This window comes from Podarcis gaigeae (genome assembly GCF_964106915.1).
Source record: "Podarcis gaigeae genome assembly, chromosome: 17".
Lineage (NCBI taxonomy): Eukaryota > Metazoa > Chordata > Lepidosauria > Squamata > Lacertidae > Podarcis > Podarcis gaigeae.
The window spans coordinates 7,506,707-7,533,817 of record NC_139694.1 but is presented as its reverse complement, the minus strand read 5'-3'; the positions used below and the strand labels follow the sequence as shown (position 1 = coordinate 7,533,817).

The following is a 27,111-nucleotide window of genomic DNA, read 5'->3' as shown; positions in this document are numbered from 1 at the left end:
GGAAGCCCCATTAACTAAAGTGGTGTTTCAGGTTAAGAACAGTTTCAGGTTAAGAACAGACCTCCGGAACGAATTAAGTACTTAACCCGAGGTACCACTGTATGTTAAAATAATAGTGATACCCACGTTCCCCCCCTTTTTTTCTTGGTTTGCCTTCATCACTAGAATACATTCCCAACATATTTAACTTATTAAGTAAACTTAGGAAAATATATTAAATGTTTGAAGTGCCAGAGCCATTGACATATTTGGCCTGAACTTTAAAAGTTGTTTGCTTTTTACTGATCAATAGGGTACAAGGCAGTTTGCTCTTCCTGCCTCTACATCTCATTGAGCAAAAGGCTCCTATTGTTGTTTCTTAAACGGAAACCTGAATATTCAGGGATGGGGATTGGAATCTCCCTGAAGGGAATAGGTCCTGCAGAGGCCCCCAGACCCTTTTATTTTCCAGGGGAAAGGAATAGGTGCTCATTTTGTGTGCAGGCCCAAGAGAGAGGGGGATTCTGTGGAATAAATAATAATTATATTATTTATACCCCACCCATCTGGCTGTGTTTCCCCAGCCGTTCTGGGTGGCTTCCAACAGAATATTAAAATACAATAGTCTATTAAACATTAAAAGCTTCCCTAAATCTTGTGGTACTTCCAGGCTGGGTTTGGAGGGCAAAGTAGCAACTTTGTGTATTATCCCCCACAATTAAAGAATTTCAGTTTTGACTTATAATAATGGGGTGCTTTAATTTCTTCCCTAGGTGAGATACACAGCCTTTTAAAGCATCTCGTCCTCTTTGGCTATGACGGGCGAGCCCAGCAGTTGCAGCAAGCCTTTGAGGAGACCCTTCGCATGGTGGAGCAATCCCTCCTTGAAATCTGGACACCAGATCTGCAGCAGATCCCAGCCAACTCGGTACAAATTTAACTGAGTAATCACTACCTTGCCTTGTCTGCATTTGCTTATAGCACAAGGGGCTTAAACACTGCTGACAGCCTTGTTGGTTCATTACTAAGACCGCAGCTAACCACTTTTCATTTTGAAGAAAAAAAAGTAGTCACAGGGCTCTGATCCTGCATGCTCTCCCAATTATCATGGTGCTGACAAGCAAGGACTACCCAGAGGGAGCAATTACCGTATTTTTCTGTGTATAAGACGCCCCATGTGTAAGACGCCCTTTATTTGGGGGGACTCAAATTTAAGAAAATGGGAGGGAGGTGGCTCAGAGTTGTTGAGCTTTTTTTTGGGGGGGGGGGTTGTTGCCAAAAATCGCTCACCCACACACAGCAGAAAATCAGGCTCTCCTCTATCCTCTTGCCAGCAGAAGCTGCCAATCACCCACCGTATTGCCACAGCGTCAACCAATCAAGACCAGCCCTTGACGCACGCAGCAACCAATAACACGCCCGATAGCTGCTGACAGCCGTGGCAGCAACCAATCAAACGACCACCCTATGCACTATCCATGTATAAAACGACCCCCACTTCTTAGGGTAATTTCAATTTCATTGTTAGACATAGACCTGATTGACGTAGCGTTAAGCCAAACGATGACTTTGAATGACTATATGAATATGGCGATTTGAAGAGAGGAGCCTGCCAGCAATTTGCTTCTTCCTGGTCATTTTTGTGCTGTGCTGTGCTGTGCTACCCAGGGCTAAACCATGGTTTGGCTTGGCTTAGCATATAGTGTGAACCAGGACTCAGCTCCAGACAAGCCATGAGCTGTAACCCAGACCTGTTCTTGGGTTTATAGCTCATGATCTGTCTGGAGGAGTCAAACCACGAACCTGGGTTCAAACATAATGTGGAGCAAAACCACAGCTTAGCCCTGGGTAACATGGTAGCAGTAGGGCTCACTAAACCGTGGCTGGGCTTAGCATTGCATGTTTAGTGAGTCACAGACTAATTGCTCCACTTGCCTATCCTTGCAATTTTAGATCCTGGGTCCTAATTCAACTGCCAATAGCATAAGCGCTGCCTACAATCAGCAAAAGACAATGGCTCCAGCATCACAAGGTGGGTGAGAGAAATTATACACTACACAAATCAATTGTTACTGTGATTGAATTCAGCATTTAATTTCTGTATACATATAGGAGAAAACTTGTTTGACTGGAAACCCTCTAATCCCAAATGGTGTGGAGGAAGCTGCTTCTGATTTTGAGAGCTGAGGGAACATACTCTTCACATGCTCAGAGGCACTATTCTTTATTTCTTCATATATTCCTGAGCTGGCTCCTAGCATTCAAAACAGGTTCCGGAGCTGATCCCCTACTGATTTGTGACTCAGATTATGTTCTGTTTCTATAAAAATCCTGATAAGTAAATAAAACAATTCATACCATGTAATTTCATTATCGATAATGCTTGGTTTTATTGGTATTTGTAATGAATATTTGATATTATGTAAACCACACAGAGTTTTTTTGGTGATTAATCTTGATTAAATATGGTTACCAGGAGGCATACCATTCAGTAAAGTTCCAGAAACCATCTGTGCTGATCACAAGGCAATGAGATTAAAAACGGGAATGCCAGATTTTTATACTCTTCATTGATTCATTTTAAGTATGCCTCCAATAGCAGGTGGAATGGTAGGAATCACAAATTTCCTTCTCTCCCCCCCCCCTTTAAAAAAATGCTATTGTGCGGTTTCGGCATTTGCACCTCCTTTCAGTTTCTGAACAGTGGCGTAGCGTGGGTTGTCAGCACCCGGGGCAAGGCAAGTAATTTGCGCCCCCTAACCTGTGGATTTTAGTAGGGGCAGAGAGCTGTGAGTGTGAGCGCACCCCCCCATGTTGCGCCCGGTGCGGCCGGCCCCCCCTGCACCCCCCACGCTACGCCACTGTTTCTGAATTCCCCATATTACATGTAAAATGCATTTGCTTGCCTGCTTATTTTTGTCTATAATTATTAGCATTGTCTTTTGTTTCCCCCCTCTCTCCCAGATCCTGAATTCTTTATACCTCCCAAACTCAACAAAAGCATCCAGTGGAAACTGAACCTTCTCCAATAATCCAGACCCTGAAGCTGTTAGATGGACTGAGCGCCTGTATTTCTGTGTCTTCAGATTCTGAAATATGTGCCTTCTCCAGATCTTGCAGCTGATCATGTATCCTGAAGTGACAAGCGATTGGCAGGCCAAAGTCAGTGCTGACCAACCTTGTTACATAGCTCTGAGTTATGGGCTGCCTTCCTCCCTCCTCTTTTCTCCTGCTGCTGAGTTCAGATGGATTACCTGGACAACCAAACACAAAAGCCTCTGCAAAACAAGCAGGCAACATCTGTTTATTTAAAATGGTTGCCTCAAAACAACATTTTTTTGCTCTTTGGTCCCTTTGTTGGCAGTGGATATCACAAAACGATCTTTTAAAACTTGAAAGCAGACCTGCGCCTTAGCTGCATTGTGGTTTTCTAGGCTGAATGGCGACTTCTCTGTGTGTTTTAAGGACACCCAACTCAAACTCAAATACGGACATCAGTTACCCTGCATAGCAAAAGTGAAGCTTTGTAATTCCCTCAAGAGCACAGCACTCCTCCTGGTACAACCACACCACAGCTGTATCAACTGAGTATCTGATGGTGGATTTTCATACGCTAACCTTGAAATACCATGTTTTGACAAAATATTTATAGGAGCTGCCCCTTTTTTCTCAAAATCAAGGAGAAAGAGGGGCTAATAAAGTTTCATTGTCACCTTTTCCCATTCTGGGTCTCTATATCTTTTGGTTCTTCTGTTCTTTGTGAACAAACTTTAGTACCTGCATTTTCCTTTTTTTGGAGGGGGGGAAATCTCCATGGAAAAGCTGATGAATCAATGGAGCACATAATCCTTTTATGGAAAGATGTTTTCTCGTAGCAAAACTAAAATCTTACACTAAGTATTTGTTTGTGTGGTTTTTTAAAATTTAAAAATACTAATATTTTTATATCGCCTTCACGGTACTCCAGGTGACATTCGTGGGATTCCCTTGTGCTCTCTCATCCAAGCACTGCCTAGATCCAGGCTGGCTTAACTTCAGCAAAGTAGCTGCATTATGTTCCCTCTGACTACACCTGGGGACACCTGCTTTGATTAGTGCCTGCAGGTAGTCCTTGTCTCCAGGTCCGTAATAAATGAAAAACATATACCGTATTGGCCCGAATATAAGCCACACTTTCCCCCCAAATTCCAACCGTGAAAAGTTAAAGTGAGGCTTATATTTGTGACCTTACGGTAAGCAGTCAGGAGCGCAGGGCAAACAGTGCCAGGAGCGTGGGGAAGTGGCGCCTGCCCCACACATACTCCCCCCCCCCCCGTCCTCTCCCCTAAGGTCAGGAAAGGAAAGAGCATGGAAGGGGAAGGGTGCCGCAACACAGCGCGGCTCCCCCCCCAACCAGTATGCAGCCAGGAGCAGCGAGGAATGGAGCGGCTTATATTCGGGTATTTTTCCCTTCCCCCCGCCCTCCAGTTTTAAAGCTGCAGCTTATATTTGGGCCAATACGGTAATTTAATGAAATCAAAACATGAGGCAGGGGGGCAGAATTATTAGAGGGACTTCTCTGAAGGTGGATAATTCTCTCTGCCCGTAATAAAAAGAAAACTATCTTACTGAAAAGAGCAAAGTATGCCTCAAGTTTTTAGTTAAGAGTAGGGCTATTAGCAACATAAATTCTGTGCATGCCTACTCAGAACCAAATTCCATTTAGTTCAATGGCATTTACTCCCAGGTAAGTGTGTGGCGCTGTGGGACGCAGGTGGCGCTGTGGGTTAAAGCCTCAGCACCTAGGACTTGCCGATCGAAAGGTCGGCGGTTCGAATCCCTGCGGCGGGGTGCGCTCCCGCTGCTCGGTCCCAGCGCCTGCCAACCTAGCAGTTCGAAAGCACCTCCGGGTGCAAGTAGATAAATAGGGACCGCTTACCAGCGGGAAGGTAAACGGCGTTTCCGTGTGCGGCTCTGGCTCGCCAGATGCAGCTTTGTCACGCTGGCCACGTGACCCGGAAGTGTCTCCGGACAGCGCTGGCCCCTGGCCTCTTGAGTGAGATGGGCGCACAACCCCAGAGTCTGTCAAGACTGGCCTGTACGGGCAGGGGTACCTTTACCTTTACCTTTAAGTGTGTGCTGGTGGCGCTGTGGTCTAAATCACTGAGCCTAGGGCTTGCCGATCAGAAGGTCGGTGGTTCGAATCCCCGTGACGGGGTGAGCTCCCATTGCTTGGTCCCAGCTCCTGCCCACCTAGCAGTTTGAAAGCACATCAAAGTGCAAGTAGATAAATAGGTACCGCTCCGGCGGGAAGGTAAACGGCATTTCAGTGTGCTGCTCTGGTTCGCCAGAAGCAGCTTAGTCATTCTGGCCACATGGCCCAGAAAGCTGTCTGTGAACAAACGCCGGCTCCCTCAGCCAGTAAAGCGAGATGAGCGCCGCATCCCCAGAGTTGTCTGCAACTGGACTTTATGGTCAGGGGTACCTTTACCTTTACCTAAGTGTGTGTATAGGATTGCAGTGCTGGATTATGCCCGATTGTGTGCGTGTGTAACTGCTATATTGATATAGCAACTTTTAACTTTCGTTTGTTTCGCTCTGCACTGCTGTTCTCGAGATAGAAAAGGAGTAAGGCATCCCTGAAAGGAACACAACTTTTGACTAATTCACACTTAACACATTTTATAAGTGAAAAGGCTCGTCCCTTTCCCCAAGCAAAAATATTTGAAAGATGTTGGCCTAGCAGGCAGTGTTTTCATGTTCAACTCCATTACCGTTTGGAGCATAAGGCAAAAATAATTCCAGTTTTCCATTTCTTCTATAAGACAGAAATCCAGCTTGATGCTACACTTGCTTCCTGAGAACGTGACATAACTCACGACTGGATCCAGCAGGAAGGCCTTGCCCATGTGCAAATTTCCTGTGCTGCTTTGTGTCAAGAAATGGAAAACCACTTTGTTATAACTGCAGAGTGTTTACTATGGGCTTTTAATACAGGGAGAACGGAAAGTAAGCAGTTCATTAGTGCTCACAGGTCAAGTAACTTTTCGATGGGTACTAACAGAAAAGCGGGTGTGAGACTTCTTTAGCCTCTCTGCATCTAGCTTGAGGGGTATGTGTGTCTGTGTAAGAGTTTAATCAGAGATGGGAGCTCAGAAACATTTCCTGTAGATGTAAAAAGGACCTCGTTCTTCATACTCTTTCCTATAAACCCAGAGCTGCTGGAAAGCCTTAAGGGAGGCCAAGATGGAGCCTCCGGTCCACACAGACGTTTTCCTCTCAGGGGCAGCTGATGAAATGGGGTTGTCATTTGGACACATTTTAATCAGCTCTCTCTGGAAGCGGTCAGCAAAGCCCTTAAGCATTGTACAGCCCCCACACAACAAGATGTTGCCCATCAGGTTCTTTTTGAGAGTGACGTCACACTTATTGAGGGAAGTCATGGTGAGGAGAGGAAGGCCCAGCTGCTGCGAGTTGATCAAGGACGGCTTGAAGAGTATTTCGGAGCACAGAAATCTCTCTTTGCCGATAATGATGGTTTGCCCGTCAGGAAGCTCATATTCCATCTCATATTTCCTGGAAGGTGCTGTTGTCTCCTGTTGGAAGTCCACGGAAGTGAAGCAGTGGTTCTCTTTGATATCTTCCAGAATGGGCCAGTCTCTCTCTGTGAACAAGTTCACGGAGTCATTTAATAACTTCATGAGGTGTTGTGTGACATCGGACCCAGCGTAGTCGACCCTTTCAGTAATGCTTGGCATGGTGTAGCCTTCATAAATGGGGACCACATAGGAAACACCGTGGCCGCTCTCTACGACTAGACCCGACGTCTTGCCATAGGAATACATGGACAATCTAGATTGGTAAGCGATGTGCATGGCAGGAGTGCAAAAGCTCTCAAAGAGCATTTCTGCGTATTTTTCTCTGTTGGTGGTAGGGCTCAGGGGCGGATCAGATACTAGGACTGCGTGCTCCTCGGGCTGAATCTTCATCTCCTTCAGGAAAAGATGTTCCCACATGTCTTGAACAGTATCCCAGTCCACTATGATCCCATGTCTCAAAGGGTTCACAAGTTTCAGGGGTATTCCCGCATCTCGAAGTTCTCGGCCGACAAAAGTCTCTTTCCTGTTGTCTCCTGTTTTTGCCGTCTCTTGAATATGCTTACCCACAGTTGATGAGACCACATGGCTTGGCTTGAGTTCCCCAGCAAACCCACACTTGCAGGAGCCAGTGCCAATGTCTACAACGACAGCTCTGGTCTCCTTCACCACCATCCTTGGAGTTGCCTCCCCTTCATCTCTAGCCCTGGCTGAACCAGGCCTCATAAGCGGCCCCCTCTTCATCGGCACGGACCCAGAACTTGCACTTCCTCGGCTAGACATTTTCTGTCTCGTTTCTCATTTACGCCCATTCTCTAGGTGCTGGGCTCCATTTCAAACAAGCGGAGATGCCCACAGTGGGTTTCAGAACCTTCAGAACCTTGATGACACTGGCATTGTGCATTATGACATCACATTGCAGACGCAAGCAGGAAATGGTCATAATATGCGTCTGCACTGGAGGAATTTGTTAGAATTCCTGCTCCGTGATTGCAGTCATGGGATTTTTGTCTATCACATGACAGTGTATGTTTTGACTCCACGGAGTGGGAAGTGACAAAGACAGGATGTTTGTGTTACTGTGTTCCGTGAAGTGGGACTATTGTCCTTTGTTCTTTTTCTCTTTGCTGTCTGATGCTAGAGAGAAAGGGAGCCATGCTGCAGTGCTCCGTGTGTGTTTATATGTAAATAAAGTGGATTAGCCAAAATGCTGAGTTGCTGAGGTCTGTCAGGCAACTGCGAAGACTCTGCGGATCCCTAAGTGTGCTGATGTCTGTTGGCATCGGTCGCTGTGATGTTCGGGCAGAAGAAAGCTTTTGAAGCTCCCAAACGATTGACCAGGAGGGAGTGAACATGCCAGTCACGCATGTGTCTCTACCAGGGTCCTACTCAAGAGTAGGACGAGCTCCTGGCAGAATTAAGGTCGATTTGGGGTTTGCCAAAATAAATTAACAATTGCTGGTACTCTTATTTGATCTGTAATTTATTGGGCATGTTGTAGATGGTTCAGTATGAAAGTGAGCAAAGGTCTGGTATATTATTAAGTGTTCTGGCTTACAGCTAACATCTGTGGAATAGCCTTAGGAATACAATGTGAAACTGTATACCTCAGTTAACCCCCTCTTTAAGCATCTTGATCTCTTCTAGGATAACAGGGATATTGGAAAAAAGACCCAATGGCCTTATCTGGCCCTTTCGGGTTACCAACATGGCCTACAGGATCTACTTGGTTCCCCCATGTCACACTAGAACCCTGAGGTCCACCAAACGGAGCCAAAGGCATAAGTGTGTCCCATATGGATGGAAATACACTAATAATTCAGGAATGGGAACATGCTGATTCCAGGAATCTGAGATGGTTACTAGAAGCGAGTTTGTAAGTTCTTCCATACAAAAATCTACTCCCCTCACCAAGCATTTTGTTAGCCACCTAATTTTGCAGTCTGGGTGAAATTATTTTTAGTCGTTAGATAATTAGGAGTCAACCCCTTGGTGATCTACTGCAAATTTCTCAAAACCAGTTTGAAATCCGTATTGTGATATCGGTTTCATAGTTTTTGACCTGGCAATACAGTATATTGGGAATCATGATGTGTTTGTGTGTGCTATGCAAAAAATCACTATGTGGGGGAAACTGTGAAGCCAGCCAATGCTTCTCTTGATTCCTGCAGTTCGTTAACTCTGCTCTGCCTCATGAAGTGAGCAGTGAATCACAAGAGCAGGGAAAATCACAATACAGGGAAAATCATGAAGCCAGCCCGTGTCTCTACATAGCTCCATCCTTTTTTTCAGACATGGTGATCTATTGCTATATCGCAATGTTTAGATGGTGATATATCACGATGTTGAAAACCAGATTATCACCCAGCTCTACTGAAGGGGAAGAGATTTTGGTCACAAGATAAAACCCAGTTTGATTTCAATCCAGCTCCACCCGCTCCAAAAGATAAATGCCCTTTAGAAAGGGTTTGAGGCTACTCCTTTTGGTTCCACCTACCCAGGAACACCATGCGCTACCAGAGACATCACAAACCACTGCCAGGCCGCTCCACAATCTGTCACACTAAAGCAGACCTGGCCATTCTAAATACTTGCGCCTTTGTGGGCATTTTAATAAGCAACTTGGTATTTAAATTAAAATGAGCATGTCAACTTTGGGATCCGGATAACCCAACAATCAGTAAAACGTAGCAAGTGGATCAGAAGAGCACTTCTTCATCTTATTTTGGCCAATGTTCCTTCAGGTGCTCTTTTAACTGGGGGATATTGGGTTGCTGCCGTTTGCACACGTGACACTTCAGAGGCAGGTTCAAGAGTTTGGCAACGTCCTTGTCTACAGTTACTCTCCCTTTCTTCTTCACCATCGCAATCAGATCTGGAAATTGGGGTGGGGGAGAGGAGAGACAGACATGTTTTATTTGAGATTACAGGTTCGGCCATATCTGTTTTGTTAAAGTTAGGAAACGTGTGCCAATGGCTTAGCTCTGCTCCCTGTGTAAATGGGAGGGAATTGATTCCCTCTTATGACATTCCGCTGGTGCAGACAGCTGCTTGATTGTTATAAGAATTTAAGGTCTCAAATATATAAATTAAATGTTCATAAATTTACAAGGCAAACACATAAGTATGTAAACGTGTCTGAAATAGTACAGGAGAACAATCCTGAAACCATTTTGACTCTCCCAAATTGACCTCAAATCTTTCTCTGCAAGGAGGAAGGAAATGGGAAAAACTCTCCATTGTCTTTTTCTTACCTGTCTTTAGGGCATCTTTGTGTGTTAATAGGGGGAGCCTGTAACCTGGATTCAGGAATTAAAGTATTTACCATCACTAAAGACGGCCAGGCTGCCCAAGTAAGCAATCACTGGCCATTGTCCGGTATCCTGGCAGACAGGATTTCTGTTGTAGACTGCCTCATTCTGTGATGTATGTATGTTGTTTTGGGGGTGGTCTTGAACTACAGGGTAGGCAATTTCAAAAGTCTAGATAAGGGCTTGCATGTCATTGTTCTGGGTTCCTCTTCCCTCCTGCGTATGGTGAGTGAGGACCCTGCTGTAACAGTTTAATAAAGATCAGGCTTACTAGCTGCTTTGCTTCTCAATATTCTCTGGTTGGCCTTTGTTATTTTCTCCTACCGATAGGGAACCCACTTAAGGACTCTATAAGGGCTCTTGGATACCCCATAAGAGAAAAGGAGCAGATTTGTTTACATCACTATCTGTTGGCATTCCCACTGCATTCTCATGCAGCGCTTCCCAAACATGATACTGGGAAGACACAAAATTGGAGGAACACAGCATTCTATTTTTTTTAAAAAATAATATTTATTCAGAGTTTCACCATTACAAAAAAAGAAAATCAGAAAAATACAGCAAGAAAAAAAAGAAAAAAAGAAAAAACAAAAAAAATCTCAAATTACATCTTTTCAGTTACTTATTTCTTGGACCTCCTCACACCTCCCTTTTTGTATTCTAAGTTAATTTGTTATTCCAGCAAATTCTTCCCATATTTCTCAATTTTAATTTAAATGATCTTATTAATTAAATCCATATATCCTTTCCATCTTTTACTATATTCTGTTATTCAATTTACCTTAGTTTCTTTAATCTTATCTTACCTAAAATACCTTAAAATTTCAAAAATTTAAACCATGTTTGTACGTAACTCCTTAACTCCTTTCTACTAAAGCTAATTTGTTCCTTTCCAACATATTTCCTAATATTCCATTAGTGTTACACTAATTCCAAAAGTAAAAAGTAATTTTTCTTATTATAAACTTTTCCTCTAATTTTAATCCAACATCCCTTCTTCCTGGTCACGGGTTATGTCAGTCCCTTCTATCCGGAACACAGCATTCTAAACCTCAGACCTGAACATGTTTGCTTTTGGCACGTGAAAGGATATGCATCACTCTCCATTGGAAGGAGATGTGTGACCAGAGCACTAACTCATGCAGAGACACAAAAGGAAACCTCCGAGGATGGGGTAATCTGCTGCACCTGCCTCAGAAGCAAGTGAATGATCCAGCCAACATCTGATGCAAAGACACAGCAGAATTCTCAGCAGCAGTGGAGGTGGATTGAAAGCAAGACCAGGGGAGTGAATCCGTTGTATATTAACTTTGAGACTAGGTGGCTCAGCCTCTAGTGACTGAGATCTCTGCATTAGAACAGTCCCTCCCTCCCCTTCTCCATGTTATTACAGTGGTGCCTCGCAAGACGAAAATAATCCGTTCCGCGAGTCTCTTCGTCTAGCGGTTTTTTTGTCTTGCGAAGCAACCCTATTAGTGGCTTAGCGGTTTAGCGGCTATTAAAGGCTTAGCGGCTTAGCGGCTAAAAGGCTATTAGCGGCTTAGAAAAAAGGGGGGGAGCGAAAAAAATTGCAAGACTCGCAAGACGTTTTCATTTTGCGAAGCAAGCCCATAGGGAAATTCGTCTTGCGAAGCGCATCGAAAAACCCTTTCGTCTAGCGGGTTTTTCGTCTTGCAAGGCATTCGTCTTGCGGGGCACCACTGTATAGCAACTCTCATTTACTGGAAACTAAGCTGTATACATTAGTGGCCACACAGATGCTGCTTTAAGCTGCTCCATATGCCAGCTGTCTCAACACGGTGATTTGCTCAAATGCTGTGGGTCAAGCAATTTTCTCCATGTGGCAGCAGACTCTCTTTAGGGCTGTTTGTGGCCCACATCAGGTGATCATAGAATAACAGAACTGTAGAGTTGGGAGGGACCCTGAGGGTCATCTAGTCCAACCCCCTGCAATACAGGAAACTTTTGCCCAGTGTGGGACTCAAACCCACAATCCTGAAATCAAGAGTCTCATACTCTACTAACTGAGCTATCCCCATTTCATAGCTTCTATATACAAGATGCCAGTGTGTCTTATACAGTGGTACCTCTGGTTGCGAACAGCTTCCGTTCCGGAGGCCCGTTCGCAACACAAGCAGAACGCAACCCGCGTCTGCGCATCTCGCCACTTCTGCGCATGACGTCATTTTGCACATCTGTGCAAGCGGCAAAACCCGGAGGTAACCCTTTCTGGTACTTCCCGGTCATTGCGGGACGCAACCTGAAAGCACTCAACCTGAAGCAAACGTAACATGAGGTATGACTGTATTGGAAAACAATTCTGGAAAGTTTTGGCATCCTGTTTCGCAGCCAGGGGGTGATGGAATAACTCCTAGGGGAATCTCTACGCCCCACACATAGGTTCATCTCCCAGGTGTATCCTGCAAATCTGGGGTAGGTTACTTGGGGCACTGACTGATTTTTAACAGCTAATTCTCAGCACCCTCACCAAGCTCCACTACTTATTACATGCCTTTTTTATCCTGCTCCCAAGATGGAAAAGATCCCACAGCAGCTTATGTAAGAGCAATCACCACAAAGGCAGTCCCAGGTTGTACAATCCCCTGCTTTTTTTGGGAAGAAGCCAAGGCAGTTCACATTTGTACGGCACCTATGCCCCCCTGGAAAAAAACTCTGATGCTGGGAAAGATGGAGGGCACAAGGAGAAGGGGACGACAGAGGATGAGATGGTTGGATGGTGTTACAGAAGCGACCAACATGAATTTGACGAAACTGCGGGAGGCAGTGGAAGACAGGAGTGCCTGGTGTGCTGTGGTCCATGGGGTCACGAAGAGTCGGACACGACTAATCGATTAAACAACATGCTCCCCTAGAACAGGAGTGGAGATATTGCTGAACTACAACTCCCATCAGCCCTAGCAAACATGACCTTGAGCTAGCAGTCAAGGGAGTTGTAGTCCAGCAACATCTGGAGTGTCAAAGGTTCTCCATGCCTACCCTAGAGTCATTACTACAGCTGCATGAATATGAAAATGTGAAGGGATCATCCAGGAAACTTGCTTTAGAATAATCCTGCAATACCAGCTAATTAACACAATAGCTGCAGCCACATTAATCCTGCCTGGCCTATTCACATATAAAAGGAGGAGGTTGTGGCTGTTTTAAGAGGCAGGTGTTTGAGAGGTCTCTTCCCTTTTGTCCTAGGCCAGTTCAGTTGTAGTATCGGAGCAGAGCTGTGGAGAAAGTACCTGGAGGGGAGGGTTCAGTTCACTACACCTGCATGCCTCCTTTTATGTTAAAATCAGACACCCTCCCACCTGCTTAATCTGCGTGTGAAAGATGCGGTCATGGCTAGGTTTCTTGGAGAAAAGAAAGTCCAAAGACAGACAAATAAACAGACACTCACAAATAAAGAGTAATTTTAGAAGAGATGGATCAGGTTGTTGTTTTTTACCTTTGGAGTCTATGAAGTACTCTGTTGTAAAAGAGTTCCAGTGCTTCTTGGTTTTGAAGCACGGTGAATCAAAATCTTGGCTGATGACATGAAGATGCAGCTGGCTGAGAAAACAACACAACAAGGATGTGCGTTATATGTTGCTGTAACAGGTAATGAACAAATTATTAAAGCTGGCCTTTCCTTTTAACAAAAGGTAGGAAATTTGTTTACAGCATCTCATACTTACATATTTCAAAAAGCACCTATAACTGAAGTTTTGGTACTCCACAAACCGATTTAGTCAATTAACAAACAAGTTAATCTGGTTATAAAACAAGATTACTTCTCAACTGAAAAATAAACAAATCCTTAATTGGCCAACAGACCTAATGATTACAATTAAGCACTTTTAGAACTTGCTGTAATGTGCAGAATGCCTTATGGCAAGCATACTTTAATGATGCTGTATGTTGTCACCGAGGCCTTCTGAAATAAGTAACTTCTACTCCCACTTCACAAATTTAGAAGAGAAATAGAGAAGCAGTGAGTGGGCTAAATCTGGCCTGTAAACTCATGGAACGTGCTGGATCCAAAATAGCAGCAGTGGCACAAACAGCTTTTGCACAAGCGTTCTCAAGGGTTGACAAACTCTGGCGTGTTGCCGGAGCCAACCATTATTTTTTGTCGTTTGCTGCTTCCTTACTGTGGACATGTGTGGGGCAAAGTAAGAAACCAGCCATGTGCTACACAACCCCTCTGTTATGTACCAAATCTGCAGGAGGGAGCAAGCGTCCACAGGGGAGGCAGGCATTCTCTCCAGTAGGCACCTGGCAAAGCGTGCTGGGCACCTGCCAGCTGCCAGAATTAAATTTACAGAATGGGATTTAACTAAGTTGCTGGGTGAGAGGAACAAAGTCCACTTGCCATGGGATCCCCCCCCCCTTCACCTCTCCCCTTGCGCCCTCTAAATCTGCTCTTGAAGGTTGGGGGAAACCCTGGGAGACTCGCAAGGGGAGGAGAGGGAGAAGTCATCTTGTGAGATGGACCTTGTTCAGCGCTTGCAGGGTCCACTATGCTGAATTCCACCCACAGTTGTTTCCAGGGTCTGTGCCTGGGGAGCCCTGGTGTTTGTGGCTGTGTACTACCTCCAGTGAATACAAGCTGCTAGGCAGCATGAAAGAGCGCCCTTTTGTTCCTGTCCTGCTTTCAGGCTTCCCAAGGTGATCTAGTTGGCCACTGTGAGACCAGGATGCTGGGCCAGATGGGTGGCAGGGGAGGGTCAGCAATAACTCACACGGCATCAGGGAAGTTAACTCTTTATTCAAGGAAAGCCAGGACAACTCAGTAAGCCAGGACTAATGAGCCCAGCAACTCGTCCCAGTAGATCTTGCCCCTTTGAGGCAGTTGTGGGGACTGAAGGTCCCCACTTTCCCATAGTTTAAGATTACCAGACGTCCCCGTTTCCCGGGGACAGTCCCTGGATTTACAAATCAGTCCCCTGACAAAATCCATCTATTTAGTAATAATATATTTTTTTAATATATTTTTATTAAGATTTTAAAACATAAATGCAAATATAATGAACAATGTAACATATATCATAACATAGTTTCTTAACTTCTTTGGACTCCCTCACGTCTCCCGCTCCCACTTGCATCATTGTCAATTCTTGCCCGCAATTTATCATCTTGTTTACATTCTTATGTCCCATTCATTTAGAATATAATCTAATAATTCTCCCAAAGGTTTATGATTTTTCCTCAATCTCACTTATCATCCTAGTTGCATCTAATTTAGTGGTGGTCAATTATTTATGATCTAGCCTCCATCTTAACATTCAACCAAATTACAGTATTTTTGTAGGTAAATCTTGAATTTCTTCCAGTCTTCTTCAACCCTCTCTTCTCCCAGGTCTCGGATTCTGCCGGTCATCTCGGCTAGTTCCATATAGTCTATCAGTTGCATCTGCCACTCTTCCAGTGTGGGTAGATCTTGAGTTTTCCAGTGCTTAGCGATGAGTATCCTTGCTGCCGTTGTTGCATACATAAAAAATGTTCGGTCCTTCTTTAACACCTTCTGGCCGACAATACCCAAAAGGAAGGCCTCTGGTTTCTTAGTGAAGGTATACTTAAATACCTTTTTCAGCTCATTATATTTCATTTCCCAGAAGGCCTTCACTCTAGGGCAGGTCCACCAGAGGTGAAAGAATGTTCCATCATTTTCTTTACATTTCCAACATTTGTTATCAGACAAATGGTATATTTTGGCAAGTTTAACTGGGGTCATGTACCATCTATGTATCATTTTCATTACATTTTCCTTCAAAGCATTACATGCAGTGAAGTTCAGCCCGTTGGTCCACAACCTTTCCCAGTCCTCAAACATGATATTATGCCCAATGTCCTGTGCCCACTTTATCATAGCCGATTTAACCATTTCATCTTGTGTATTCCATTTTAACAGCAAGTTATACATTCTTGAAAGCACCTTAGTCTTAGGTTCTAACAGTTCTGTTTCCAATTTCGATTTCGCCACCTGGAACCCTAACTTTTTGTCATTTTTAAAAACTTCATTAATCTGAGCGTAGTGTAACCAGTCTCGCACTTTATCCTTCATTTTCCTATTTAGTAATAATAATAATAATAATAATAATAATAATAATAATAATAATAATAATTTTTATTTTTACCCCGCCCTCTCCAGTCAAGACCAGGCTCAGGGCGGCTAACACCAAATATAAAGCTATTGATTGAAATACAACTTAAAAAACAAGATTAAAATGCATTAAAATGCAGCCTCATTTCAGTAGAAACTCAAAAACCTTTTGGGGGATGAAAACGTTAAGTCTTCACCAAGGCTAACTATCCAGACTGGTCCTACGTGGGCCAGAAAAAAAGCCAGGGAAGTCCCTTAGTAGGAGTTCCATCACAGAAGGAAAAGGAAAAAGAAAGAGGGGGAGCGGATCAAGTTAATTCCAAGCCAAAAGCCAGGCAGAACAACTCTGTCTTACAGGCCCTGCGGAAAGAAATCCGATCCTGCAGGTCCCTGGTCTCATGAGGCAGAGCGTTCCACCAGGCCGGAGCCAGTGCTGAAAAGGCCCTGGCTCTGGTTGAGGCTAATCTGACTTCCTTAGGGCCCGGGACCACTAGGGTGTTGCTTCAACTAGTAGGAAGTTGAAAAGTGTCCCCAGATTCATTGAAAAAAATCTGGTAACCTTACCATAGTTCCCTAAATCTCCTGCGCCCTGAGTCCTTCCCAAATCTCTTTGCTCTACTCTCTTCATACCTCTCCTAGTACTGAGAGACCAGGAAGGAGAGGAGCTGGTCACAGCAGGAGGGGGAGACCCCCTGGCTTCTTCAGCTGTCTGCCTTATCTCTGCCTCTTAGCTCCACCCCTCTCCAGCCTCTGATTCTGGGCTGCTTTCTGGCACAGCCTCTTCCTGCTCACTAAACCCTGTTACCTCTTCAGCTTCCGACACCTCCTCCTCTCAGTCTGCTCTCTCTTCTCCCTCTGACCACTCCTTGTCATCCCACCACCAATCCCCTGGCTCTGAGCCTTTTTCCCTTGGAGGTTCTCCAGGTGGTTCCTCCCACCACTCCTCTGCATCCAGCCGGTCCATGACAATGGGCCTTCGCCCTGAACCAACAGGTCACAACCCAGTTCCGAACACAATTATGGATTACCTCATGCTGGGAATGGCATGGTAGCCCAGTCTGAAGCGCAAGCTGTCTTTTTCAGGGCACTGCTGGATGACCTTCTCTCCGAGCGCATGCATGTGCTCCAGAAGTTCGAGATGCTCCTGAGTTACTTTACTCAAGGTAGAGATGGATTGCCACGGCAGCACTAACCAGTGATAGCGAGCTTTCGGATACTTGTCCTTTATAACTACAGCCTTTTCATCCTTGTAGACCTAGCAGAGAAACACAGAAGTCCTACGGTCTTGCACTGATTTTGCTATCATGGAGCATATATCCTCAGGCACCACGGTGACCCAAGTTAAAAATGAGATCCTTACCTGCATATCTGGGTTTTGCATGGAGACCTTCAGACCTTGAGCCCAGTACTCCAAACATGGCTATAGGACAAAACACAGAAACTCTGATAAAATAAGTCTGGAAACGTTCAATGGGACATACTTCCTAGTTAAGTATGCTTAAGACTGCAGCCTAAAAGAGCCAAGTCACATAGCTAAAATAGCTGTAGGAGACACTTGTGGTTCTGATTGCATTCTGAAAGAGCACTGAATGCCAACATATTTGTAACTCTCAGGTCGTTCCTGGGAGCAACAGTAGTAGGCAAATAGCCCAAAATGCAGCAGTACTTTGATGGAAACTCAAATGGTGCCTTCTGTCTGCCCCCGTTTCACGATGGCAGGGCCCTGGGTGTGGAACCTATGGCCCTCCACACATTCTTGGACTCCAGGTCCCATCAATCCCAGGCAGGATAGCCAATGGTCATGGGTGATGGAGGCTACAGTCCAATATATATCATTTGGAAGACTACAGGTTCACACACACACACACACCTCACCCTATCTGAATAAGGTGTGACTGTCAGGCAATCCCTGATCTAGTTGGGAACGCCAATTACCCACAAACTGTGAGGTCTGGCAGCACTGTTCAGTGTTCTACACCTGCCCCGCAAACCCAAAAGTCAAGCTCCAATATCAAGGTCTTGCACAACCTTTGCCCCTACTAAGATCTACATTGCAGACACATCAACAGGGTTATATCTCTCCTCAAAGATTTATAGGAACTGCTTGGGCGAGGGTGCTGAGAAGCCTTTAATTCCACTTCACTGAAGTGCAACTCCAAGGAGCAGCAAATGACCATTGCACCAATTCAAGCCTGTAATGTAGATAAGGCCCTAATGTTATCTCACCTACCGCTCGGGTCCTGCAGTGAAAGGAGAGCTTCACCGACTTCACCCACCCACTTGTGCTACAACAGGGGTTACCACTAATATTTCCTGGCTCACCTTTTTGTTGACAGAGCTTCCACTTGAAGAAATAGAACTACTGCTGTAGCTGGAATCGGAGACTTGAGGGGCCATTTTTGCGTGTTTGCCTGGCATGCTTTCCATGCCACCAGTCTCAAGTTCATCCTGTGGTCTTTTCCCCGCTTTAGGCTCCACCGTCTCCTTACCACCACAAGCCCCCATTTCCTCCGAGAATTGCACGGTGTACGGGTACAGATTGTTGACGATATGGAGAATTTGCCCTGGCTTCAGTTTGATTTCCTGGTCCTTGCCAATATCCACTAGGTCAACGCTGGTTGGGTTGACTCCTATCTTTGGAGCAAAAGAAAATGCCAGAATTGGTGTTTTGCCACTGAACCAGAACTTTCACACCCCTAAATACGGCATCCATGGAAGGTCATGTAGTATTTCCTACACAGCCGAACGACTGACAACCTGGCCATTTTAGCAGTAGACCGCAAGTGGGATGAACAAGTCTACTTTGTAGTAGGCGATCCAACACATTCGCTACAACAGTACGAAACTTTAGAAAGGAATATTGCGTTGGATCCTGTGATATGTTAACTTAAAGCAGTTCATGGAAATAAATTTGCCTGTTCCCTCTTCCCAGATGCATTCACCTGCCTAACCCCCCCAAAGCCTCTATGGAAAGAAATGGGGCTCCTCCTGAACCATATGAAGTGGAGCATGCTCTTCCCAATTTTGGGAACCCTCCCCTCCCTGCAGCAGCCCCCTATGCCCCACCCTATTGTTCACAGGGCAGTCCTCCGGAGAGGCTTTTGCAGGGGGTGGGGCATAGGTGCCGGCAGCGGGAAGGAGAGGATCCTCAGCCTATAGTCCTTCATCGACCTTCCTTCTATCGACTTCAGTCTAGAGTCTAGACTAAGATTTCAGTCCTATACGTATGCACCTGGGAGTAAGTCCCATGGAATGAGGCTTATTTCTCTGTTGATTGTATAGGATTGTAAGCCTCTTACAAGGAGCAAAGGGCGGGCGGGCGGGGGGGGGGCGGGAATCAGATAAATTCAGCTTACTTTGGCTATTCCTCTCGGACGGGTATGAATTCTGGATGAAAGCCACTTTATGAAAAGGAAGAGCAGAGTGAAATACACTTCCTTCAAGAAGGGTAGGCCTTAGAAACTGGTTGGGCAAAGCAATAAAGCACTCTTGTTACCTATAAAGTCAGTGAAATGTTAGCACACAGTGAAATGTTTGCTCCATGTGACGCGGGTTATTTCCACTCAACTGGAGACACCGTTGCTGGATCTCAGTGCCCATAAAATCCAAAGCCAGCTCAAGGTAATAAAGAGGCTCACAATGAACGAAAGGGGGGTGGGGGTGGGGGTGGGATATGTCCTTCCCAGGGTTCCTGGTTTTGCAACGTACGGAATATCACTCTTTCAGAACGACTTACTCATCATTGCCGGTGATTAGGGATGCTTCTAAAAAGGACCACATTGGTGAGATTTGGTTTCAATGGATTTCTTATGTTAATAACAATGCACAGATGGGCCACCCAACTCATTTCCCATTGTAGAAAGGTTATGTTGGAACTGACTTAATAGTCTGGTTGGGCAACCAGTTTTTCTTTTCTTTTCCTCATCTGCTCTTGATTGAGTCATGTTATTTGCCGCATGCATTCTGTGTCTTCAGGCTGTACACTTTATATGAACTTTTACAAAATAACAAAACTATTTCTTTAAAAAAAAAGAGAGAGGTGGGGGGGGGGGGAGAACAGTCCATCTTTGGATTTATTTTTAAACTCTGCCTCCTTCACTGAAGTCAACTCCTGGTCAGAGAACTAAGCTCCTCCCTGCAGCATCGAAATATTGCCTTATCAACCTTTAGTCAGACCCAAACAAAACACAAAGAAAATTATGCTAGCAGCCCCTGGCAGTCCACCCTTTTCCTGTAGCCAGAAAGAAGCAGCTTCCATTTTGCCCAGGTCTCCTTCCTTCAGGTCAACTACCACATGGCTGTTTGCCACTATGGTTGCTTAGGCAATGACCCGGCACAGCTGTGAGAATGGCAGAGAAGACTAAGCTGACGCAGAGGCCAGTCTCTGAAGGAGGAAGCAGCAGAGATTTCTAAAGATAACTTAGCTAATAGGTGGGACTTAAAAGACATGGGTTGAATGCAAGTGAAGATGTTCAATCTGTTCCAAACCTGGCATAAAATTGTTTCGAAACAGGGCAATGAGTAATGGAAGTCCCACCCCCCCTTATTTTACTACACTTTGTTGGGAAAAAGTGGTTGAATTAATTCACTCGCAGCGGCTGCATTTATTCAAAACCTTCCACGGGGAAAAGGGAAAAACAATGCGACGTCTTTGATCAGTAGCAGATACACTGCCCTTCCCGCACTCAGCAGGACCCTATGTAGCAACTGAAAATATCTCACATCTATCTCCAGTACCACGGAAATCCAGGAAATGAGCCTATATTTGCAAGCTTTGCATTATTCATTTCACTTCCATTTCTTTATCCAAAGAATGCATCGACATGGGTTGTGGCAAAAGAGGGAACGGGCAGAAAAGGGAGCAATAAGCACTCAGTGATGGGCTCATTACATATAATGCTTAGACCAGCCTTCGTCCACCTGGTGCCCCCTCCAGATGTTTTGGACTACAACTCACATCAGCCCCAGCCAGCATGATGGGAGCTGTAGTCCAAAAACATACGAAGGGCACCAACTTGTCGAAGACAGCGCCGCCTGAAAGCGCCGCCCAAAGCTCTTTTGGATTTCTGAGTGCAAAGCAAAGTTATGCTTTCAAAGCAGATGAAACTGGCATAAACCGCAGGACACAAGCATTTCTGCCCTTCCACTTAAGCTTCATAAAGTGCTCTCAGCATTCCTGCGTGCGAAGGAAAGGACATACCTGTTTAACCTGGACATACCCTTTGTTGCAGTCTGCTTTTAGCTGTACTGAAAAGAAAAGTGACAGAGAGTGACGTTAGGCCTCCCCTCCCATGCCCCAGCATTTTATGCTGAAGGGTATACTAACCAGAAAGGACTGGGGATGGAAGACAGGTTGATCCCAATGAGCAAACACCTTAATTTAATTTTACTCAATTTAGAAAGTAAGCGGCAGGTGTCCATCAACTTATTTGTGAGCCGTGGAAATCAAGGCCTGCTCTACTAGCCTGGAAAATAAATTAAGCTCAGGATTATATGACTCCATGAAGTGCAACCACACTTTACTGATGCCCAGCCTTTCACTCCATCTGTTTCACATCTGTTCCAGAGGACTGAAGGACCCTCCAGAGCAGACTTGCCTGCTTTGAGATTTTGAAGGGTGCACAGGGAGAAGTGGAAGTACCACTGTAACACATGGAACTCTGGGCATGCGGCGCTGGATTCAACCCATCTCTCCGCCTCTCCCTATTTACTGGGGGTGGCCCTGATAGTCTAGTGCCTGTTGCAGCAAAACACCCATTCTTGCTATGCCTTTTTTTTTTTTTGGAAATGCCTTTTCCAAACTTTATCAGTGTACACACACTTCAGATTTCAGCTCCAGCTTCTCTAGAAGTTACGGGTGCAAAATGTCAGTGTGCTGCTTCCCCTATCAATCCAGATAGTAAATGCTGGTGAACTGATTGCGTTGGGAGTTCCTGCTCTGAAACAAAGGCAACCAGATCAAGCATTCTCTCGGCTTACTTGCATTTTATAGCACAGGTTTGCTAACACGTCCTGTGCGAAGAGCCAATGCAAGACAGACAATTGCAGGCTATAAATTAATATGATGTTCAAAAAAAGGAAAGACCTTTTTGCAATGTGCAGGTGGGGATCTAAACTTATAGAGAACAGGTGTATTATAAGCAGTGCATTTTTATGACATTATTTACTGGTATAGAGTATTGGCATCTCTCTCTTTTTGTGTCTGTTTGTTTTTCTGCCCATGGCGTTTTTATCAACATATGAGTTCTGGCACCTCATTTCCCAGGTTCAGTCCCCAACGTCTACACGTAGGGTTGGGAGAAACCAGTGAAATTCTGGAGTCACTGCTAGTCAATGTAGCTATTACTGAGCTAAATCGGTTAATGGTCTGACTCATAAAATTTCACAGTTGGAAGAGTTATCTAGCCCAAGCCCTGCATTGCAGGAGTCACAGCTAATATTTTGTTTCTGCAAGACACATACAGGAACCATATTTCTATCAGTTGGCCTGGCACTGCGACTCTACAAACAAGCTTGTTGTGACGAATTGACTTTTCCACCAACTCTGTGTGCCAAATCAGGTGCAGTTGGTGGAAAGGGGAAGTCCAGCACCTCTGCTTCTTAGTCTTTTTATATAAAGCAACTTTCCGTGCTTCTATTTTGTTCTGCGAACTGTAGAGAATTTTGGAGGTTTTAATCTTACTTAGCATTAGTTCTTCAAAGTGTTCAAAGTATTTCTTGTGGTGATCCATGTTGGTTTTCTCATTCTGATGTGGCAAACAGAGGGCTGTGTCACCTTCCTTGTACCTTGGAAGTCAAATGGAATCCGTTCCGGAAGTCCGTTCGACTTCCAGAACGTTCGGAAACCAAAGTGCGGCTTCTGATTGGTTGCAGGAAGTTCCTGCAGCCAATCGGAAGCCGCGGAAGCCCCGCTGGATGTTCAGGTTCCAAAGAACGTTCACAAATACTCACTTCCAGGTTTGCGGCATTCGGGAGCCAAAACATCCAAGGCGTTCGGGATCCAAGATAGGACTGTATTACCAACAGCACAATCCTAACTGTGCCTACTATGAAATAAGTCTTAACATTTTGCAAGTGGGGGTTAGGACCGCAGCCCTAGGAAGTTTAGTGGAAGCTCTCGGTCTTTTAGCCTCTCCTTTAGCCCTATAGCAGCACCCCCTGCAAACTATTTAGCTTCAAATAACTTATGATGCTACACCAAAAGAAATCAATCCTAAGCATTTTTACTCAGAAGTGAGGACTACTGAGTTTTAACGGGAGTTACTCCCTAGCATGTTTAGGATTGCAACCTTCATCTCCACTTTACCTTGTCTTCGGGAACACTTCTTGTCTGTTATCTCCGTTTCGGGCCCACGCCCTAGCATCACCATTTCTAAATGTGGCAGTTTAATTCGCTGACAGGCTCTATCTTTGCTCACAAGCCAGCACACACGCATTGTGCTCAAGGGAGAAAAGAAAGAAGGGAAAAAATAAATACTCAGTTTTACTAAGTGAATCTTAAATTCAGCTCGGGAACAAGCGAGCCACACGTTTTCCATAAAATCTATATTTTATTTTACAGCGCTCATTGGATAGGTCTTAATCTTGCATTCAGCGTAGTGGGTGCAAGCTTGTGGAACTCCCTGTCTAACTGAGATTAGACAGGCACCCTCCTTGCTGAACTTGAGTAAGGCACATGACTAAGACTTTCTTGCTCCAGAGGGAATATTAAGGTAGTGTTTTGTTCTGTGATGAATTGTTGTTGTTTTATCGTCCCACTTTCTGTGGTTTGTTTTTACGCACACTGCTTAGAAATGCAAATAATTACGCAGCATATACCGTAAATGTCTAAAACAAAACAAAACAAAATAATCTTTAGAATTCAATCTCTCTGCAGGTGGAAGAAAACCGAGACTTACAGAACACAAATACTTCGTCGGTGCAGAAATAGCGTTAAGATACAGCATAGTTTCAAATATTACATGCACAATACCAATCAAATCTCAACTATTTACCTAAAAATGTCAGATTAGAACTGGTAAGATTTAATCGCAAGTAAGTATGCTTAAGCTCCATAAACAAAAATGCAGAGTTTTATATCCTAAAAGGACAAGCAAGCACATTGTAACAGTGTTGTTTATACATATACACTTGAATATAACCTGTAGAACAATCTCATTACTTTTAACATTTGCTACTTTAACACATTTATTAAGCCTCAGCTTTTTAGTATGCCTGTAATTTCCAACTAGCAACCCACAAATTAGTTCTGGTCTCCTACAGGATAATTGCCTCAGAAGGAAGTTCCTTCAGGAGCAAGGTTGGGAACCTGCCTCTGACATGCATATTTAAGATTTTTGGTTGATGAGGCCCTAAGTTTCGCCTGCGACTATTAACCATGGCACAGGGCTATGTGCATGAACACAAATGCTAAATGAATACAGTTAAGCAGAAGTAACTGTTCATAGAAATTCAGCTATGATAATAGAAACAAACGAATTGTGACTGTAGTCCTAAACATGCCTACCATGGTTCAATGGGTCCTACTTCCAAGTAAACATGTTTACAAATGCACTGTCTATAGTTTCTTGCCCCCCCTAACAAGATTCAATTGTGAAACAGTTATTAATTTGCTTTCATTTTAACCAGGGCTCAGCCTGCAAAGCCCGTCAGAAATTGGGAGTAAGGGACAAGAACAAAATTAAAGATTATTCTTAGGTTTTCCATTATAATTCCCAATTTCTTACTCAGTTCAGAAATGCAGATGAATCCTGAATAAGTAAATACAATGCCTTGTGCACAAGTAGATATTTTGAACAGGAAGCAGTGTACAGCAGCTTCTTTGTGTGATTAAAAATAAATGATTTGGGATGGCCCGATGGTTATTGTCAGGGTGAGGGAGCACAGCTAGTCAACTCATTCCTTTTCAATACGTGCAGGGTAGGAGGAGGGCATCACCCTTTATAGTGAGTTGCACACAAAATTGGTTTTAAACTAGATTATCGGCATACAGCCACTTATAGGAGACATGGAGGCTTCCTGGAGATATAGGCATATGATTTGGGGTGATTTCTGGAGTGTGGGTATGTTCAAATCCCAGTTCCTTCCTTCAGGTTATTTTTCTGCTTACCACTTAGCCAATATTAGAGCTCTTAAGAACCCAGAAGGCCTGCATACTTTTTTGGCTGGCCTAATAAAAGTTATGACTTTTGCAGCCTTGTTCCCATTTCCCAAGAAATAAATTCCAAGGAGTTCAATGCGCAGTGAACTTCAGCATGAAATAAACAGCTGCAGATCAGGAATTGTGGATGGGTGGCTCTGGGTAGAATGAACCACTGCCTGAATGACCACAAAGGGTGTGCTGAATTTTCCAACTTTCAAATTCCCAAAATGAGGAGTGCTAAATAAAGTTTTAACACGACATGGGAATTCAAAATTAATTAATGAATACAATTCAGTTTTGCTTGGCAAGTAGCATATTACCAAGTACTTGCCTCTTATATCATTTACATTATGTATTTTTATTATTATGTAGCATTACCTGACAGCTTCAGAAGGTAACATTTAAATTCTTAGGTTCCCCCAAAGCAGTTTATGTGCTTCACCAAGCCTACTCTCTTAGGAAGCGAAATCACAGAAATAACAGGTTTTAATTCCTCACACCCGAAAACGTATTTGTAAGATCCCCCCACGCTGAAATTTTTTTGCAAAAATTAAGTTTCTGTCCCTAAAATGACACGCCCCACCCCCATACTAGCAGGGTAAAATGTGAGACAGGAAAAATGGCAACAGATTGGGGCCATCTGGAGATGCTCGTCATTTTTCCAGACTCCCCTCCCTTCCCTTCCGGCCTTCGGTACGTCGCCCGCCTCCCACAACACACCCCAGCTGCCCCGCCCGGCCCCCGGCTCCTCCTGCCCGCCGCCAGCCCGGCCCGCGCCTGAGCTTCCGCTCACCTCCACGCTGCCATCGCCGCCCGCCTCCGCCCGGACGCCGGTGTCCAATAGCAGCTCCCTTTGCTGCCCGGCAGCCAATCAAACCCGCTCTTTCGATTCCGCGTGAGCAGCGCTGCGCCCGCCCGCCGGCTGGGAGGCGGACCCAGCAAGGAAGTTGCTCGCTCAATGGAGCTGGTCGTGAGCAACTTTCAATACTGGGAGGGGTGTGTGTGGATTTCCCTAGGGGCGCGGGGACCACCCTAGGGATGGTGCGGATTGCATTGCACTAATATTCTTCTGCACCTTATTTTTGCTTAACTAGTTGAATGCAAAGCCTTAATAAAATAAAAAATGCAGGGGAAAATCTGGAGGAGGTTTGCCAGGCTAATTTTAAAGAGCCAGCATTTTTTATTATTTTATATGTAACGTAATTTCCGTATGCTGTATTAGCAGTATAAGTAGCAAAATATGTTGATATAATTCTGTATTGTAATCGTTGTAGGAGATCCTACAATTGTGATTGCAAATGATACAATATATCGCGGCAGAAATTCTGTGTTCAATCCAAGTAGACACTGTGGTACTTCTCAGTAGACAAATGTGTGTGTGTGTGTGTGATAAATATATATATGTGTGTGTGTGTGTGTGTGTGTGTGTGTGTGTGTGTGCGCGCGCGCGCGCGCATGTCTGTAGACACACACGCAAATCACCATTCTTTATTCCAAAACACCTCTGTGCCTTTGAATGTAATAAATGTTTACAGAAATCAGCTGAAACTTCTTTTTGCTGTGTCACAGAGTCCTTCACTGGAAAAACCATTTATTAGGAAGTTGGGTGGCAAGATGTAAAAGTGGGACATTTCATCATTGTGTGGGAGACGGTATTCGAGCAGGTGTAGCTTGCCTGACAAGTTACTCCTGAAATTTCCTCCTACATAACTATTTCGGATATACCGTGAGCTTCCTGTAAAAGTGGTGTTTAAAACTCCACCTTCTGCTGGTCCAGAATGTATAGGTTGTGTCTGATATGTTTGTGTTAGCTCCTAGGAACTGTAGTTTGCCCTCATAGAATTACTGTACAGTATTACCACTTACATTTGTGAGTTACTTTTTACACATTCTACAGTCATGTACAGTGGTACCTCGGGTTAAGTACTTAATTCGTTCCGATGTCCGTTCCTAACCTGAAACTGTTCTTAACCTGAAGCACCACTTTAGCTAATGGGGCCTCCTGCTGCCGCT

At 44.6% G+C, this 27,111-nt stretch overlaps 3 protein-coding genes across 7 annotated transcripts in view; 1 reads left to right on the top strand and 2 right to left on the bottom strand.

The window, feature by feature from the left end:
• The window catches only part of ELP1 (elongator acetyltransferase complex subunit 1), a 192,582-nt gene that overhangs the window by 42,393 nt on the left and 123,078 nt on the right, over window positions 1–27,111 (top strand). Inside the window, exons 35-37 of one of the 2 annotated variants that reach the window (XM_083718414.1) lie at window positions 753–907; window positions 1,933–2,011; window positions 2,944–3,696. The exons of the other annotated variant lie outside the window; for it this stretch is intronic. Coding sequence (XP_083574540.1) covers window positions 753–907; window positions 1,933–2,011; window positions 2,944–3,011 — 302 coding nt within the window. The 3' untranslated portion in view covers window positions 3,012–3,696. Of the gene's footprint in view, window positions 1–752; window positions 908–1,932; window positions 2,012–2,943; window positions 3,697–27,111 lie in introns of those variants that run through there. 2 annotated transcript variants of the gene reach the window in all.
• On the bottom strand, window positions 5,624–7,445 carry ACTL7A (actin like 7A). The gene has a single exon (XM_083719440.1). It carries the CDS (start codon window positions 7,335–7,337, stop codon window positions 6,111–6,113), a length of 1,227 nt encoding a protein of 408 aa, XP_083575566.1. The 5' UTR covers window positions 7,338–7,445; the 3' UTR covers window positions 5,624–6,110.
• On the bottom strand, window positions 9,136–25,991 carry APTX (aprataxin). 4 transcript variants are annotated; one of them, XM_083719601.1, is made up of 8 exons: window positions 25,892–25,991; window positions 23,263–23,396; window positions 21,157–21,203; window positions 18,279–18,590; window positions 17,317–17,376; window positions 16,985–17,211; window positions 13,320–13,423; window positions 9,136–9,429 (listed from the first exon to the last, which is right to left on the bottom strand). In XM_083719601.1, exons 1-8 carry the CDS (start codon window positions 25,903–25,905, stop codon window positions 9,275–9,277), a joined length of 1,053 nt encoding a protein of 350 aa, XP_083575727.1. In that variant the 5' UTR covers window positions 25,906–25,991; the 3' UTR covers window positions 9,136–9,274. The 4 variants fall into 4 exon arrangements, with proteins under 4 accessions (XP_083575727.1, XP_083575728.1, XP_083575726.1 ...); XM_083719602.1 differs by lacking the exon at window positions 25,892–25,991 and adding an exon at window positions 25,819–25,877; XM_083719600.1 differs by lacking the exon at window positions 25,892–25,991 and adding an exon at window positions 25,477–25,789.